This window comes from Thermobia domestica, chromosome 13, assembly GCF_964235325.1.
Source record: "Thermobia domestica chromosome 13, izTheDome1.hap1.1, whole genome shotgun sequence".
In the NCBI taxonomy this organism is placed as follows: Eukaryota; Metazoa; Arthropoda; class Insecta; order Zygentoma; family Lepismatidae; genus Thermobia; species Thermobia domestica.
The window spans coordinates 114,943,120-114,961,180 of NC_137466.1; the positions used below are offsets into that span (position 1 = coordinate 114,943,120).

The 18,061-nt window shown below is 35.6% G+C and overlaps 1 protein-coding gene across 2 annotated transcripts in view; it reads left to right on the forward strand.

Annotated features, from left to right (window-relative positions):
* Window positions 1-18,061, forward strand: part of LOC145668440 (thrombospondin type-1 domain-containing protein 7B-like) — a 1,268,628-nt gene that overhangs the window by 949,672 nt on the left and 300,895 nt on the right. For both annotated transcript variants that reach the window (XM_081736305.1, XM_081736304.1), the window contains exons 21-24: window positions 5,982-6,229; window positions 10,754-10,878; window positions 14,781-14,929; window positions 16,698-16,944. In XM_081736305.1, coding sequence (XP_081592431.1) covers window positions 5,982-6,229; window positions 10,754-10,878; window positions 14,781-14,929; window positions 16,698-16,944 — 769 coding nt within the window. The remainder of the gene's footprint in view (window positions 1-5,981; window positions 6,230-10,753; window positions 10,879-14,780; window positions 14,930-16,697; window positions 16,945-18,061) is intronic.

Genomic DNA, 18,061 nt, shown 5'->3' on the forward strand with positions numbered 1-18,061 from the left:
TAGATACCTAGGCATTTAGATTGATAGGAAACTCGCCTTTTCTCAGCACCTTCAACAAGTCACAGATACAGCTACACAACGTTTGACAGCATTATCTTGCCTCCTAAGATCATTGCAACTGACTTTAAAAACGAATACCCATCTTTATAACATGCTTATTAAACCTTTGCTCTTTTATATTCATCCTGCATTGCAACATGTAGCAAAGACTTATTTCTCAACAAGCTGCAGATAGTCCAGAATTATGCTGCTTGTATAATTACAAAACACACTCTAGATACCTGCATTAAAAACTGCACAAGAATCTAGGCATTCCATCAGTACGTCAGGCCAACGAAACATTTATGCCAAAACTCAACCACCATAAGCATAGGCGCCGACTTTGGGGGGGCAGGGCACTTTTGGCCCCCCAATATTTAAAGGTGGGGTCCTCGCCCCCCCCAAATATAATCCAGTTGAGGAAGAGTCACCAAAGAGGAGCAAGAATTTCTGTCGTAAATTACGTTGTGCCTTTAATTCAATATTAGGAACAGCCTTCTTATTCGATAAAAAGCACCGTTTCAAATCGGCGTTTAACCTTTTTAGGATTTCCATTTTTGAGGTAAATTTTAGACTTTTACTCAAACAGCTGCTGCTTCCTTACTATTTATCGTAGGGTCGTGGTTCATACCTCGTTTTTCTCAGAATAGATCATACTTTCCAACGGTACCACTCTCTTGTCCGTATTATACACCAGAAATAAGAAAATTTAAAAAAAGCATGAGATTTTTCGAAAAAAATCGAAATTTTTGTGCCCCTCTGGCCCGGGCCTGGGTTCACGTAGGGATCTGAATGTTTAAAAAAAATATTGTTATATTCATAATAGGTGCGCAAAATGTTGTTCTTGTATCTTGAAAACTGAGGTCGGGAGAAATTTTTGAAAGTCTGAAGGTGACACATCTTTTCATATATCTATATAAATAGAGGAAGTTCGTGTATTATGGAATAGTCGGATAATATGGAATACCTCATTAGCTCGCCTGTGATGTGTTGCTTCCAAGCGGAGAGGAAAGAAACTACTACCTCACGTCCCCATGATGCTCTACAGTCAGTCTCCATGTGATTGTGACATTCGTTGTGTTGGTAGACGTGAAAATCTGATTTCTTTTTCAGGAATACTTTTACAGGTAAGTGGTTTACAACCTGTATTTTCCTATTGAAATGTAATAGAACAACAATTCTTTATTTACTATGACGTTGGATATACAGAGTGGTAGTTTGATAAGCGCCATTATCCTATACGCCTTCGAATGAGTTTAACAGCTCTTTCGTTTCCAAGCTGGCATGGAGGGCAATATGGAGTACCCGCAAGAAAAGCATGGTATTCCGTATTCCGTATGGTATTCCGATTACAAAAATATCTATCGGTATTGGGCAATTAAACATACATTTATGATGACAACAATGCTAAGTGTATTTTTTATTACAGCAAATTGTCTGATGATACAAGGGGTGAGCTTGGGTCCAGCGTTCATCATATTTAATATGAGCACACAATGACCGTGCTGGTCCTGAAGCAGAGTATTATATTTATGACTTTTGCAAGTAATCACAATTAGTTATGGCTTGGCATTCAGAATTTTCATATATTGTCACTATATTCATTGTATGTTCAACAGATTTTTTTTTTCTTTTCTGTATAGCATTTGTATTCCATATTACCCGACTATTTCATATTACCCTCCAAAGTTGTTTCTTTACAAATTATACATTTTACCCACCCCTGTAACGAAACATCTTTATCAAGATATACATAAATAAAGCCAAATATGTAAGACGTATACTTGTTTTCCTTTTCGTTTCAATGTGCAATTATTAACTGAGTTACAAGCGAAACAAAAATGGTATTGGGGGGCGCGGTGGCTCAGTGGTAGAGCGTTCACCTCTGGTGTTTGGGGTCCCGGGTTCGATCCCAGCCCCTGCCAAGTGAACTTTGTGGTGGACAAACACCGTGCTCGTGGGTTTTCTCGGGGTTCTCCCGTTTCTTCCCACTTTCTTCATTCCACCATTTCACTCATCTCTCATTATCACCGTCTCCTTTAGCCTAACCTGCATAACCGTGGGACGTAAAACTTAAAGATTTCATTTCATTTCATTTCAAAAATGGTATTCCATAATACCCGAACTTCCTCTATATATACCTAGGTATAAAATATTTTAAAAAAATGTACTGCGTCATTCCTATTTAGCCTAGAGTCATGGTTAAAACGCCATTTTCTTCAGTATAATAAGCCCTTTCCAACGGTATCACTCACATGTCCGTATCGTACACCTAAACCAGATAATTAGAGAAAAACTCGGAAGTATTTTTGCAAATCCGACAAAAACATTTTGCCCCGCTGGCCTAGGCCTGGGTTGACGTAGGGATCTGATTTTTTTTCTAAAAATACATTGTTATGTACATAATACGTGTGCAAAATTCCAATCTTGTATCTTAAAAACAAAGGGCAGAAAAATTGTTGAAAGTCTGAATTAGGCTCTCTCTTTATACACACACATACGTATATACTTATTATAAAAATTCACTGTGTCATTACTATTTAGGCTAGAGTCATGGCTTAAACGTTATTTTCTTTAGTATAACAAGCCCTTTCCAACGGCGCCACACACATGTACGTATCGTATTCCTGAACCGGAAAAATCGGGAAAACTGATTTTTTTTTAAAAAAATCAGCCCCTCGGAACATTTGCGGCCCTCGTGCCCGGACTCGGCTTCACGTAAAGATCTCAGAAAAATTTGAGAAATATCCAAAGTACATACAAATCCAATCTGATATCGTGAAAACTACAGGCGTGAAAAATTTTTGAAACTTGCCTTAAGAAAAAGTAAAAAGTCACACCCTTCCGCACCCACTTGACGCAGCCAAGTTGACCATCTGGTTCCAAAACGCATCTGGGGTGTTCTTTAGTCCATCCTTGACTTGACTAATAAAAAAAAACGACTTAAGTACCTGTTATAGAACCTAAATAAGAGGTCAAAGACCATAATACGCCATGGTAACAAAAGTTACCAAAAATCCTAAAAGAGTTAATAGAGCACTGAAGCTTCAACCAACACTATGGTAACACTATATGAGAAGTGAAGATCAATTTGATGCAGTGAAGTCCCCAGAATTTGAACTTGAATTTGTTTTATTGCATTCACACAAATTTGACTTAGGTCATGAATTTAGCAGCAGAGCGGATGCAGCAGACCGAGATGTGGAGGGAAGGGGCGGAGGCCTTTATCCAGCAGTTGGTAGAAAACAGCTGAATATGATTATATATTTATTCACTGTTTTGGCCCCCCCAATATTTTCTTCAAGTCGGCGCCTAGGACCATAAGTAACACAAATAATTTGGCTACGAGGAACATATCTTAACTTTTACCTGCACTGTATGTGACTTCTTTTAATTATAGCTATTGCTATCTGCAAAGCCAATCTCACCAGCAGTGGAAAATGACAAAGAGGGGAGAATATTACAATGAAATGAAAGTACATACACTACAAATAAAAAGTGAAATACATACAGAACACATATACCAACATGAAATAGCGAAAGACACATTTCTAGAAATAACACTTATGTCAAACACTTCCCTGATTTGTTAATATCTCTTTCTTCCACGTGCGATGTAATTGTAAGTTATCCTTTAACTGTATTATCAGAAGAGTGTAAGATACAAGAACACTATGTAGAAAAAATTTCTTATGAGTCTGCCTAACATGTAATATAAAATTAATTTTCAGCTGCCTTTTCAACTTTAAGTATTTATTACGACAGCATAAATCTCGTATTGTAATGTAAGATTTATTGATTTGGAGTTAACGTCCCTTTCCAGCACTAAAACTTTATGAGAGGTAGACATAGAGATTAACGTGGATATGAACCACGTTAGCTCCCATTAGTGGCATATTTCTCGAAACAACTAGTCTTGTAATACTAGTGTAAAATATTTCAAAATCAAATGTACAGTTGTGTATATCATAAAATTATGATAAATTAGAGCTATAAAAGTTAGTAGTTAGAAATAATGGTACTATTAATTTAGGATTTCTACTGCACGATATTTTACGACTTGTAAAAAGAACATATCACAAGACTCATTGTTATGAGAAATATACCCCAAGAATCGAACTCAAGCCCCGCTTCCAGTGGCCCCACTTTTTGTATAACTTTGGGATGGAGACGTTCAGTTATATTTGTTTGTCCGAACAAATTCATCCAGATCTTGGGGAACCCAAGGCAACTTTGAGTGACTCACGGTACTAGGATCGGAGACCTTATATAGTAGCTATATGGAGGACTCTCTTCTTCTTTCTACTTCCTAAAAATTATTTAAAGCCGTTCTGTGTGTGAATAGTCAAATCATGATTTATTTCTGAATTTAATGTATCAAATAGTTTGGTCTTGTTGTGAGGAGAGGGTACGAAAGTTTAACATTTTTTTCAACACAAGAAAACTGAACGTAAAGTTTAACGTGAGATCTAAAACACATGCATTTTTATTGAGAACCGAATCCGGATCTCCTACTACAAGGGCCAGATCACTTACCATTTAGCGACGAATAATCTGATTCATATAACTACTTTTTATCTGATTTACTATTCTTTTCCTGATGATCAATATACATATGTCTTTTGAATAGATGTAGTAGTATTTTAAATATATGATGTTTTCTAACTAAACTAACTTACTCTGTGGCCTATAGAACCTGGAAGTTCAATGCCGCGTTCATGAACACTCTCTAGTTACTTCTTTCCTTAGCTAACTGGATCCAGTTTCTACTTTGTATTCCTATTTCTGCAAGATCCATCTTAATATTGTCCTTCTATATGCGCCTAGATCTTCCTAATGAAAAATATCAGGAGCACAAAATCATGGTTACTTCAATGTTTCCCGAACATTCACAAAATCGAATTGTATTATCGACTAGGAAACAGAAACTTTATCAGAGGCTGTATATGGTACAAACTTGGTATAATATGTCCAACATCACAAGTGATAAATATATATATATACATGTAAATATGATGAAAAACAATTCGAACAGATACCTAAAAAGCCCCGCAAACTGCCACAGAAACTCATGAAGAGTGAAACTACCATCATTATATACAGCCAGAAATATATGGATTTACAGAGCGTGCCATACCAGGAAATTCCATATTTTATACCGTTACTGCTCCGAAGGCATCATACCCGTTAAATGGTGTCTCAGACAAAATTCTCTTTTGTGTCTACCTTGCAAGTAGCCATTATAAGAAACACTCGACTGGTTGACAGGCCATTACATACGTGTTGTTCCAAATGAATCCAACTCCCCAAACGAACCCAAAGCAAGGCTATTCAAAATTAGTGGTGTATGTTAGTTTCTATGGTTTGTGAGTGACTGGGAGCTAAATATGAACGCTAGTTGAAGTGTTGTATCTGGCAAAAGATTAAAGTAATAGATGTCAAAGCGATCCAGAACATGATGGCGAGGGTCCGAGGAAAACTTCTACAAATTGAGGATGCCTTTTCTATTTTGTGATTGCGTGTTATTGTACATGAGATAAACTAATCTTCAGGTAATCCATTTGAGACGTAGATAAGATAGATTATTATTAGTTGATTTTCTCATTGTGCAGAACCTACCTATAGGTATCTAGTCACCGTTGCATTTTATTTAATCTACGTTTAAAATTTTCTATATTTAGAAACCCAATGTAGGCCTACTACCGTATCGTAAGTTGAGTTATATTTTCTTTTTGCCTTTTCATTTATTAAATGGGTAAAATATAATTACCATAATTTCATTTTTAGAAGTAATTATTATTGCTTTAATGTATTTAAATACCAAATCACATTATTTGTTTGCCATCTACTTCTGTTGTTGTTGTTGTTGTTTTTTTTTTTTTTTTAAAGAAAACTTGATTTTAGGTTTAGAATTTTCCTTTAAAAAATTCTTTCTGTTCTAGCCTTGTGATCCAAAAAAAGAACGTCAAAGAACCAGATCCATTTTACGAGCTCCTGCTGATCCAAATGCTAACTGCCCACCATTAATAGAAGTTCAACAATGTATCTTGAATATTACGTGTTTCACTTATGAATGGCGAGCGACGGACTGGAGTAGTTGCATCCCGTTAGGTGGTTCTCCGTGCGGAGAAGGTGTGCAAAGCCGAGGAATCTTCTGTTACAGAAGCGATGGAAGAACAGTTGATGACAGGTAAATTTGTATAAAAGAAACATTTGGAAAACGGAAAGGTATTTTAAATGGTTTGGCTTACAACATTGTTATATATTTACCTTGTCTGCTCGTATGTTCGTCTCTCCGGGAGAGGGAAGTCTCAAGAATTGCTTGACGGATCACCATCAATTTTGGCGAAGATACAGAGAGTTAAAGGTTGGGAATCGAAATCATTCTTGGAGGCGATCCATTCAGTTGATCCTAAGACATAGCCTCCTATGTATTTCCATAATGATTTATTATATATAAATTTCTCCTCGGTAATATGCAAACAACAGTACCTGAAAGCAAGGGCACCGATTTCTCTGTAAATTTCGGGGGGGGGGGCATCCAGATGCAGAAGGCATATATAGGGATTTAAAGACAAATTGCATTCAAATTATACCAAATATTATATATTCATAAATACAATGCGAGGAGGCCTACATGAGCTTTGGAGGGCGGGCCCTCTCGGCCCCCCCCCAGGATCGGTGCCCTTGTCTGAAAGGGCTTAACTTTAGACGTGACCCTCCAGTTTTAAACCTACAAGAAAGCACTTAAAACATCAAAAAATGTTAGGTTAGATTACGTTACCTTTTAAAACATTAAACCCAAATTGTTAGGCTAGGTTGCCTTTCACTTTCGTCATGCTATACGACTACAATGCTCCTCAAGCATCAAAACCTTCTGCACCTTGCAAATAGTTCAAACTGGTACATTTCTCTTAATAAACATAACTTCACTCCCAACCTTATACACCTAAAGATCACATAACTCTAAACCACCATTTTCTAAAACCTTTTCTCCTGTAAATTTTCCAAATTTTTAGTAAACACAGAGGGGTAACACTAAAGTTAACCCGCTGAAGCCAGGTTGGTTGCACACACATTCAATTACTTACAATATTGTAACCAAACTTTCTTCACGTAGTGTACACATGACACTGTTAGTTGTTTTAAGTTGCAAGTATTGAACAATGAATGCTGTTGCATTATTAAAAGAAAACGAAGTAGCTTATGTTTCATTACATTATTAATAAACTCTACTAAAACAGTAAAAAAGCTTCACGCGAAATTTATATTATCTACATATGGGATATGGATAGCCACCGTTAAATTCACCGTTACTAGTAAAGATGTTAACGGATAGATTCCATTAACGAAATCGGTTTCGATAATCGGTGTAGCTGCCTATTGCAAGAAAAATATTTTAAAAATTACCTTTCGTTCAAGAGTTATAGTATGGAGTAAAGGACGGACGGACTAACATTACAATCTTGCATGCCCCACTAGCGTGATTCTAATTAAATAATAATTAGATCAAATGCATTCACCAACTATTACCGATTAGGACCAGTTGTCACCAGAGAATGTCAAGAAATGCATGTTGCTTCGTAACAAGTTGCAAGCCACATACTAGCTAAAAGTTCTAACTTAGTAGCTGGCAGTATCGTTTTCTGGCCTAAGAAAACAGCAGTTACAATATCAAAGGCATGTGCGCGTGCACACACACACACACACACGCCCCCTTGCTCTAAATGTTACTTCAATATTCAGAAAAGGCGGAAAATAAATTTTCTGTTCTATTTTCATATTTATTGGTTTAAATTTTATGTTATTACTATAATAATCAGTTACCATTCACTTTCAAACATAACGAACAATTGAGGCCTACTGGCAGACAACGGTACAAATGCCATCGAGAAAATTGCGCAGGAGAGCCAATTTAAAAGGTTTCAACTCATTTTGTACCCACCTAGAACGATCTGTCCATATGCCTAGTTGTTCTCATAGAACTTCGCACAAACAGAAAGGTTACAGTAATTACTGAGAATCTTTGTTTCTCTAATATCACATTTCAGTAACAATCCTATAGCTTCATTCCATTTGGCGCTGTCCCGTTGTTCATCCGAAGGATTCAATTAGTGTTCACCTTATGTTTAATAGTTATTTCTAAACAAAACTTCTACATTGATCCTACAGACAAACATTTGTTAAATTAAAAGTAGTACACATTAATTCATGAAGTATATTTTCATAGCTACATACAAATATGTTCCATTTTATTTACGGAAGTAAAAACAAAAACAATGTTATACTCTCCAGGCATATTTGCAATAAGACAACAATACATAATGCTATAATGTTTCTACGAGGATTAAAAACAGTTCATTTTAAACAACGCTCCCGCTACCCTCGAGAAAATAATTCTAATTCAATTGTATGCATCACGACATTCATATTTATTTATTTATTTATTTATTTATTTATTTGCAAGCACCTCCTCCTTTCAATTCTTCACACTCGGTCGAAAAGTGTAACAGCTTTTTCAGAGTAGCTATCCTGAATGAGGGTTTCCTCGGTTTTTCTCATTCACACTAGTAAAATGCCGGGATGGTAACTAAATAAATGATCCTAGGCCGCTTCCTTCTTTCCTCTCCAATTCCCCGAGCAGTGTGAATGAAGAGAGACATTATCCCTCATACGTGACGAGTTAACATGTCCATAGATGCTGAAAATACAGATATCTAATTTCTAATCATTATGCTTTTCACTTCTTCGTTACCTGATGATGAATCACGACTGTAAGTGTGGAGAAGATTAGAAAGAGTTAGCTGGGTCGAGCGAAAAACGGATGAGAGGGTGTTAGAAATGTTGGAGGAGCAAAGAACTGTTTTGGATAGGAGGAAGAGAAACCGCTTGGGACATTGGATAAGAAGGAACTGTATCACGAGGGACATGCTAGAGGGAATGGTGGAAAGAGAGAGAGATGGGACGAAAGAGGCTACACCTGTATAATTGATGGATGATATCAAAACAGAAAAATCGTACGTGAATACAAAGAGGTTAACTGAAGATCGTGGAGCATGGAAGCTTCTTAGTTGCGGCAAATGATTTGCCAAAAATGGCAGAACTACCAAATACAAGAGATTGGATACAACGTAATTTCTCACTTGTAGGGGTTCTCATGGATGGATTTTTGGGATCAAATTGTGACCATTAGATTATTTAGGAAGCATACTTTTTTTATTGAAAATGAAACAGTTGAACTAAAGAATCGTAAATTGGGGGGAAGAAAAATAAATTTACGGTCAGAATGGTAAACTTTTCAGGGGAACGAAACTGGGAAATTTGAGGGGTTAAATCCAAGCTCATACAGGATAGACATCAATGTTCACTCCTGAAAATTACGATCGATGGTGTTAGATACATCCAAGCCCTAATGTAAAAAATAGGAGTAGTATTTGATTAGAAGATTACTACTAATCGATTGTCGAAACTACGCTTTTAAAATATTAAGCATTTTTTTTTTTAAATTCCGAACCAACACGTATACATTCTTTGCTACACTCCCATACAGAATAATATAATGGACCTTCTGTTGGACATTAAACCTATGGTGGAACCTTAAATTGAAATTCCATTGAACTTTTATGTCGAGGACCTATTCCTGCTTCCCATAATAATATCCTCGGACACTGAATAGTGAATATTTATTTTTCAGGGAGATATCATAGCCACTTTACATATCCATTTGATTAGACCATACATATCCATTCTAATATTACAACAGAAGTGTTTTCGTATTTAGATTCCGTAATTATTTCCGCAACTACATCGTTTTAGCCGACATTAATTTACAGATGGTTGGTTGGTAAATTTGGAGTTTAGCACCGAGGCTATATGAGAGATGGACCTACAGCATAAATAATACTTTTCTTTATTTGAAATACACAATATTACAAAAAAACATATGTTAAAGTGTTAATAATAATTTTGAGATATTTAGTTATAAATACATTTTGTGAAACAGTCGCATATATCATGTTTAATAAATAAATTTTAATTGACTGACTTGGTGTTATGCTTGAATAAATTTGTAATTGGCATACTTGATACAGTGGTATCCAATACAACTAATGTTAAACATACCCGTCCATAGAACATAAATCTCAGAGGTGGGATGTAAATTCATTCATTATAAAGAAGACTCTATTTATTATAAAGAAGAAACACCATGAATATATATTATAAACAATATTTCACCATAGAGTTTATACAAACACTTTTCGTAATGAATTTTCTATTCCTTTTTAACAGTTAATTTAAAAAAATGTAGGAACATGAACACATGTTTATCTATGTGATATACAATTATTTTTATTATATTTGTATTAGTTATTATATCTGTATTTAAAAGGTCACTAAAACGCAGGTAAAATATATTTAGATATTACATGATATTTAAAAAAAACTGTTATTAATAATACATATATGGGATAGAAGCAAACTTTTACCCCAAATTTGAGGCCATCGTTCCAGTGACCCCATGAACAAACATGCTTAACAATGGTTGTATTGAATGATGCTTACTCAAAGTAGTATAGAAAGCGCAAATAGAAATTTTTCAAGCATGGCCGCTTTCCATGATTGTAATATTTCTAACTAAATTGTTATTTTAATAAATAGGTATTGAATGCAAATTGTGTACGTAATATACCTTACTGTTAAACTTTTTTCATAGTTTCTGCAAGGACATGTTTAAGCCTACGCCGTCTGAGAAATGGTGCTACGTAGACTGTCCCGTTGACTGTGAATTAACTGAATGGACTCCTTGGAATACTTCAGAATGTTCTTGTGGAAATATCGGTACGTTCGATATATTATATCACCATTATTATGTTTCTCTTTTTGTTCATTATTCGTCAAATAAAACAGCACCTAGTACATACATACACACAAACACACACACACACACACACACACACATATATATATATATATATATATATATATATATATATATATATATATATATATATCAAAGACTAATGAATACGACCAGTGGCGTATTTAGGGGGTGACTATTGGACTGAAGCCTCCCCCCGAAATATTTTTTTTTTGTTGTATGCACAACTTCATTAAAATTTGTCGGCACTGAAAACAAAAAAAATATAAGTGCTTATTCACCTGTAGTGCATAGCACCCCCGAAACAAATTCGTAAATACGCCACTGGATCAGAGGCGAATCCAGGGGGGCGATCGGGGCGATCGCCTCCCCCCCAGAAGAGGAAACTTTCTTATTTTATATATATAAATAAAGCTCATCCCAAAGTTTGGAGCCCTTAAAAGTAGCAGTATGACAACCCACCGCGCCCCCAGAAGTCGGTCCTGGATCCGCCCCTGCACTGGATACAACAAATGCTGTAAAAACAATAATGTATAGATTTAGACATAGATGTAAAATGTATAAATACGTGATAGGTTATTAGATTCGTTCGACGGAGATAATCGATTATGATTATCGCCTAAAGATGTCATGAGATCTCGGATTCAGTTCTCGTAGACAGTCAACCTGAGTGAGAATTTTCTACGATATAACCATATTTTGCCTAACCTTTATTGAAAAACAAAATTTTATTTGAATTCTATGGAAGAATAATTGACGAAAGTTGTGTAGGCTATAGGCTATAATATTTCCTGTGCAAACTAAGAAGTACTTTCGTTTTGTACAAAATCAAACTTCAAATTAACAGAAAGCAAGACATTTTATAGTTTTTGCTTGTCCAATGGTTTGAAATTTTCTGGTTATTAGTTTGGTATTATATTTATCTTAAACTTTTTTTACAATATTTATACAAACTAATATATCTAGTTTTACATTTTTTAGCCGAATAAGTTTATAATATTCAGCAGATGAAGTTTGGAATTTAAATTAAAGTTTCTTTGAGATTACCTAACATCTTGAAAAGCCATGGAAAACTAAACTTGGTAAGGGACGGCCTTTATGACGTTTGAAGATGGCGCTCTCAGTTTTCTTGAAACGCTGGTAACAAATGACGGGGCTGCAGTGTTGTCAGATTAAGATGTATATGCCACATGCTTGCACTGTAGCACATCAGCTTAGCTGTTCCCCCTTTAGCCCCACGGCAATATCGCGTCATAGTCTTCCTTTAATTGGACAAATCCACACGCAATCTAGTATGCCCCACCCTGTTAAATATTGTTGCGTAATCTATATTAAATCCGTCCTCTCAACTTAAAAAAAGATAATACGAAATATTAATAATATAATCAATAATATTGATATGATATATTTTATGTCTCATGATTGTGCCGTTTAGTCTAAAAGAGACATAAGATTAATGAAAGTCAATGATGAAATAATTAGTAGAATAATAATGTGGGAAGAAATTGGAGATCCCACGTATGCGATGTTTACTACCACAAACTCATTTGGCCTGGGATCGAACTAAGAAGCTCTTTCACCAGAGGTGGGGAATCTACCACTGAGCCCTTTTAAAAAGCTCTACAAGCATATATGTTCCTTTCTTTCAGTTCTTTCTCAAGATTATTTCTTTTCATTCCACTTTACTACAAGTGCTTCTGATCTCTTTGATAATTGATAACAACTAAATAAGAAATTCAAAATTTTCTTAATTTTGTTTGGTTTGGTCATTTAATTTGTACATTTCCAGTTTATATCTTTGAACTTATATTTTTAAAAATAAATGATTGTTGCTTTTACATCTGATTGCTTACATAAACCTGCATATATATATATATATATATATATATATATATATATATATATATATATATATATATATATATATATATATATATACTGTAGATACCACTATAAAAGCATGCTTTATATATAAAGGTAACAAAGACAATTCTGTCACTTTTTCGCCCACTACCTTCGAACATTGATATGTCATCTAAGACGTACCTGGAAGATCTAAAATAGTCCCCATCAGCATTGACGACCTTCTGCCAACGTTCTGGAAGGCCATGGATGTCATCGCAATAGAACTTGGTGGATCGTGAAGCGAAGAAGGTATCAAGTGCATTTTGCACCTCTACTAGAGATTTGAACTGGCGTCCTCTAAAGTGATTGTCCAAGGAATGGAACAGGTGATAATCGGGCAGTGCTTTGTCCGGTGAGTATGGCGGATGCAATAGTGTTTCCCATCCAAGGTGTAGAATGGTGCCCCGGATCATCTTGCCACGTAGGGCTTAGCGTTGTCCTGTAACAGGAGGCCCCTTTGCGATTCATAACTGCTGGCTCCAGAGTTTTGAGTTTTTCTTAAATATGGCTCAACTGCTGACAGTACACAGTTGCATTGATGCTCTGACCAGCTGGTAGCAGCTACTTCTGCACGATGACACGAGAAGTTCACGAAACACACAGGAGGACCTTCTTGTGGTGCAGTGCTGGTTTCAGCTGTTTTGGAACCGGTTCAAGGGATGCTAACCAACGGTGACGGCGCCATGGAGCTTCGTACAAGACTCATTTCTCATCACATGTAAACACTCTGTGTAGAAATAGTTCCTTCCTCAGAAGAGACAGCAAAGAAACACAGGTGTCTTCTCGCGTTGTCTTCTGGCCGGAGTCAAATCATGTGGGACACATCGACTTAACTTGTTGTGCTTCTCAAGTTGATGGAGGTGCTCCCGAATAGTTTCTCCACTCATACTGAATTGTAGTTCCAGTTCCTTACATGTCTTGCCACTATTCTCCTCAATCACTGCGTGTAGATCATCATTATGTAGGTGTGTTTCCTGGTAGGTGTGTAGGTGTGTAGGTGTAGGTGTGTGTAGGTGTAGATCTTCCGGCACATGGTGCGTCTTCGAGTGTTTCGTCACCGTTGTCAAACTTGTTAAACCACCGCTGCACTGTCCACGTAGTCACGACAGCATCACCAAAGCCCTGGCAAATCTTCCGCCCGCTTCAGCGGCGTATGACTCCAGTTTGAACTCGTACACGCCCTTATGACGCTCTGTGGAGGTTCCATGTTCACTCTGTCCTTACGCAAGTCCACTGTGTGTCTGAACTGTCAGGTAGTATGTTGGATATACAAACACCATCAACCTTATCTCCATTCGCATTTAACTCACGGTGTGAGGGCCAATGGGACACAGACCTCCACAAAAAGCGACAGAACTTACTTGGTTACCCTTATACTTTTTAGTATTTCAGAAAAATATTCTTGTGTTTATCATTATTATATACTATCTTAATTATTAGTGTATTTAATTTTTATCTATACTACGTGCTACCGAATTTGCCTATAATGAATATTTCAGTAAAAGTACAGTGAAAATTTGACTAATATTACAAAGATATTGTTAAATTAGAAAGACAACACGCAAAATTCTTTTAATCTTAAAATAATTGTGAAATATGAAAATAATATTAAAAAGAATAATATTTATTTTGGTATCGATCGTATTCCACCTTTCAATTGTTTGTCATTTGCATAAATCCATAGCAGTTTGTTCGTTTGTATTTCGCTGTAATTTTACAGAAAACTATAGAAAAATGTAGTAAATATATATATATATATATATATATATATATATATATATATATATAAACTGTGCTCCTAGCTTTTGATTCCCGTTTTTGTGAACAAGAGAAGCTCAAAGAAAGTTATGTGACTTGTGCTCTTTCCGTAACAATTTATAACTGTTGGCTTTCCTTTTCGTGACCTTTAATTTGTTTTTATCCTTTTCTTTCTTTCTACTCTTCCTCAACAACAAAGGTTCAGTACTTCGACGTCAGCGATACATCACAACCAATCCAAGTGAAATGGGACGTCCCTGTGCTCCTCTATTGGTTCACCACAAACCGTGCCCTGCGGTTCCCTGCTACTACTGGGACAGAGGTCCTTGGGGAAACTGCGATCTACACGTAAGTACAGATGTGTCGTGTTTTAAACGTATTTCACACATGCTCACCCCTCACAGAATTAAATATACACAAGGTTAAAGAATGGACGATGAATCTCTCCTCGGAATGTAAAATAGATGGTTCTTTTTTCAACTTCAGGAAAGGAAAAAACACTTTTGGGTAAATTTATTTATGTGTGTGTCCGCTTTAATCTAGGTGGATATCAAGTAAAACGTTTAAAAGATTGTTAGTTGGTTTTAGATGTATTCCCGAAGAGAATAAATATTTATATGTACAGCTGCTAGCTGAAATTTTACCCAATGAAAGTAAGCCTGAGACAAATGGTCTAACTTCAGTATGGTTTACATTTACGAAAACAGAAATATTATTCTGGAAATTTACCTCAAACCATACTTAATGAAACATAGTAGTATTCATTAAAAATTGCTACAAGGTAGCAAAGATATATTTACATTACAACAGTTATTTTTCTGTACATCCAGAGACTTTTTTTTTATGGGTATAACATATTTGTATTTGATGTAGGAGATTGCGCCTTGTCCTAGTAGATAGATAGTTACACCTGTCACTTTGCAATTGGAAGATTCGAATTTAGAATCCTGAATCGACTATTGTGACTGCGGTTTCTTCTGTGGATTTAATAAGTGTCACTATGCAAATGTCGTGATGGTAAGTTTGATGCTGCAATTACTAACAGCCGTTTGTTAATAATTCTACTGCAAAATGACCTTCCGCCAAACAGAGCATAAATAAGTTAATATAAGAAACGAACATGTAGTTTCCTCCCTATTGTCTTATCAGTGTTACCTTCGACCATATTAATTTACGATTAGATAACGCACGAAGTGAAGCTTCCATCTTCTCAAACTTCATAGTTTGTAATTAAAATACCTACTAACATATCCTCATTTTATTGTCATAACAAATCAATATGGGTATGTTGCCAGTAAAATAGTTTAGAATGATCAAGCTCCTGCTGTGATAACCACAGTATTTCGTTACGGAACCCCCCTCCCGCATATTACGAAATCCTAGCTACGTGCCTGGTTATTATAAACTTACATATTGTTTGAGATTTCTTAATTTTCCGAAAAAAATATTTCAGAGAAAACTAGATGAATTTCACTGAAGATATAAAAGAACCTACCTATCCTGCCCCTTATGAATCTCATCCCCCTCCCATATCTCAGCAATGAACATGTTTCTGTTAAGGCCCTTGTAGATTCACCAACGATTCAGGGTTAGATTCTCTGATTTGTTCTGCAAACGATTCAGGGTTGCTAGACTGACCCTCATATTTTGAAATTTAGTGAATACCTTAAAGACAATGAAAAAATATTTAAAATATGAAAAGTGTGCCAGGTACTATTTATGAAATGCCATTAAATAAACCAATAACCGTTTCGAAACCTTTTCTTATAAACCAGAAAAATAATAACTTTGCATTATGTATTAGCCGTTTCTATATGAAGCACGTACATTTTATTTAATTATATTCTGTGGATAACGCTGCTATTTCACCATATTTTTAACATGCCTTGCTTAATAGAAATATTTTTGCTAATATTATAAATGTTATATTGATTATATTATGTCTTAATGTACAGAAAATAATTAACTTTAAAATAATTTAATAAAATCCTTATTATCCAGTTGATCTAAAAATATCTCACTATATGAAAACTATTTATTCAGATAATGTATAAATTATAAATTATGTAACTAATAGTTTACTAAATTAATTAATTCATTCACTGTATACAAACAGGGAGCAACATGTGGCCACGGGACCATTTCAAGGAATGTGACCTGTAAACGTGAAGGCGGAGAGGTTGTGGACGAAGATTTGTGCCTCGCTCAAGCAGATGTTCCGTTTAGAGATCGAGGATTCTTAGAAGTAGCCTTAGACCTCCGACGAGAGGATTCGTGTTATGTACCTTGTCGTGGGGACTGTGAAGTCTCCGAATGGAGCAGGTGGAACCACTGTCATAGAAACTGCCAAGATGGTGAAATGGGTAAGTTATAGTCTTTATAGTCCTGATGATACTGTATGTAGTGGATATACTACATAACGTATTGTTTGTCGTTGTATAGAGCTCTCATTGGAAACATTTTCTGTTAACTTCGATGCATACATTTAAGTGTTACCTCTTATTGTAGCGAGACATATTTCTTGTCCATATCTTTAATCTCCAACACATACTTTAGAAATTGAAAAAAAGTTTCTTGCTGGTTTTTCACGTTTTGTGTTGCAAACTTTTACCAGTAGTTTTGTATCGTAACCAGTTTCAAGTTAAAGCAAAAATTAATTTGGGGGGCGTAGAGACATACAGACATTTTGTAAATTGAACTTTCCTTATGTGCCCAAATTTCGGTGTTCTTATTGTTTCCAAGTTATCCCATTATCAAACTTAGGTGAAACTATTGCTTCCACCCTCTCACCTTAGAAATTAAAACTTTTTATATGCCAAAGTTTTGTACTAATTTTATGCTGCAAACTTCGAGCTTTGCGCTACTATGTTCTCACGAACGGAAACGTATGCCAACCAGCATAATCATTTCCGAGGTTACTTGGGTGGAGGGGGAAGAGGGAGCAAGGTAGATTTTCATGCTTTTATAATAATATTATTATATTAATGATCAAAATATAAATACATCTCAAACTCAGGAGAGCAATGTCACTAGTGCCAACCCATTTAAATTATATAGGATTCCGAGCATCAACCTAGTAGCTGGATCATAGTCACATATGAATCAGTGGAAATCAAAGTGGTAAGAAATATTTAGTTCACGTGGAGCTGACAAAGGAATTTGACGTTGGAATGTTATTAATTAGAAACGATTGAAGATTTTTTAGAATGAGATTACGAGTGAGATGTTACATATCTTTGAGTACTGTCTTCACTCTTTCTAATGAAATTCTTTGATGACAACCGTAAAGTCGCTAATATGTGGAAACATATCATTCATCTTTCTCGTCTCTAAATGTAATGTTATTTTGAGTTTCCGAACACTGACGGATCCACAGGGAGGGCGGCGGTGGGAAACGATTGGCTCTCCAAAGGAATTTTTTTCAATCGTAATTAGTTTTGCGATACACAAGAGATGTATTTCTTCAAAATTATGGTAGTT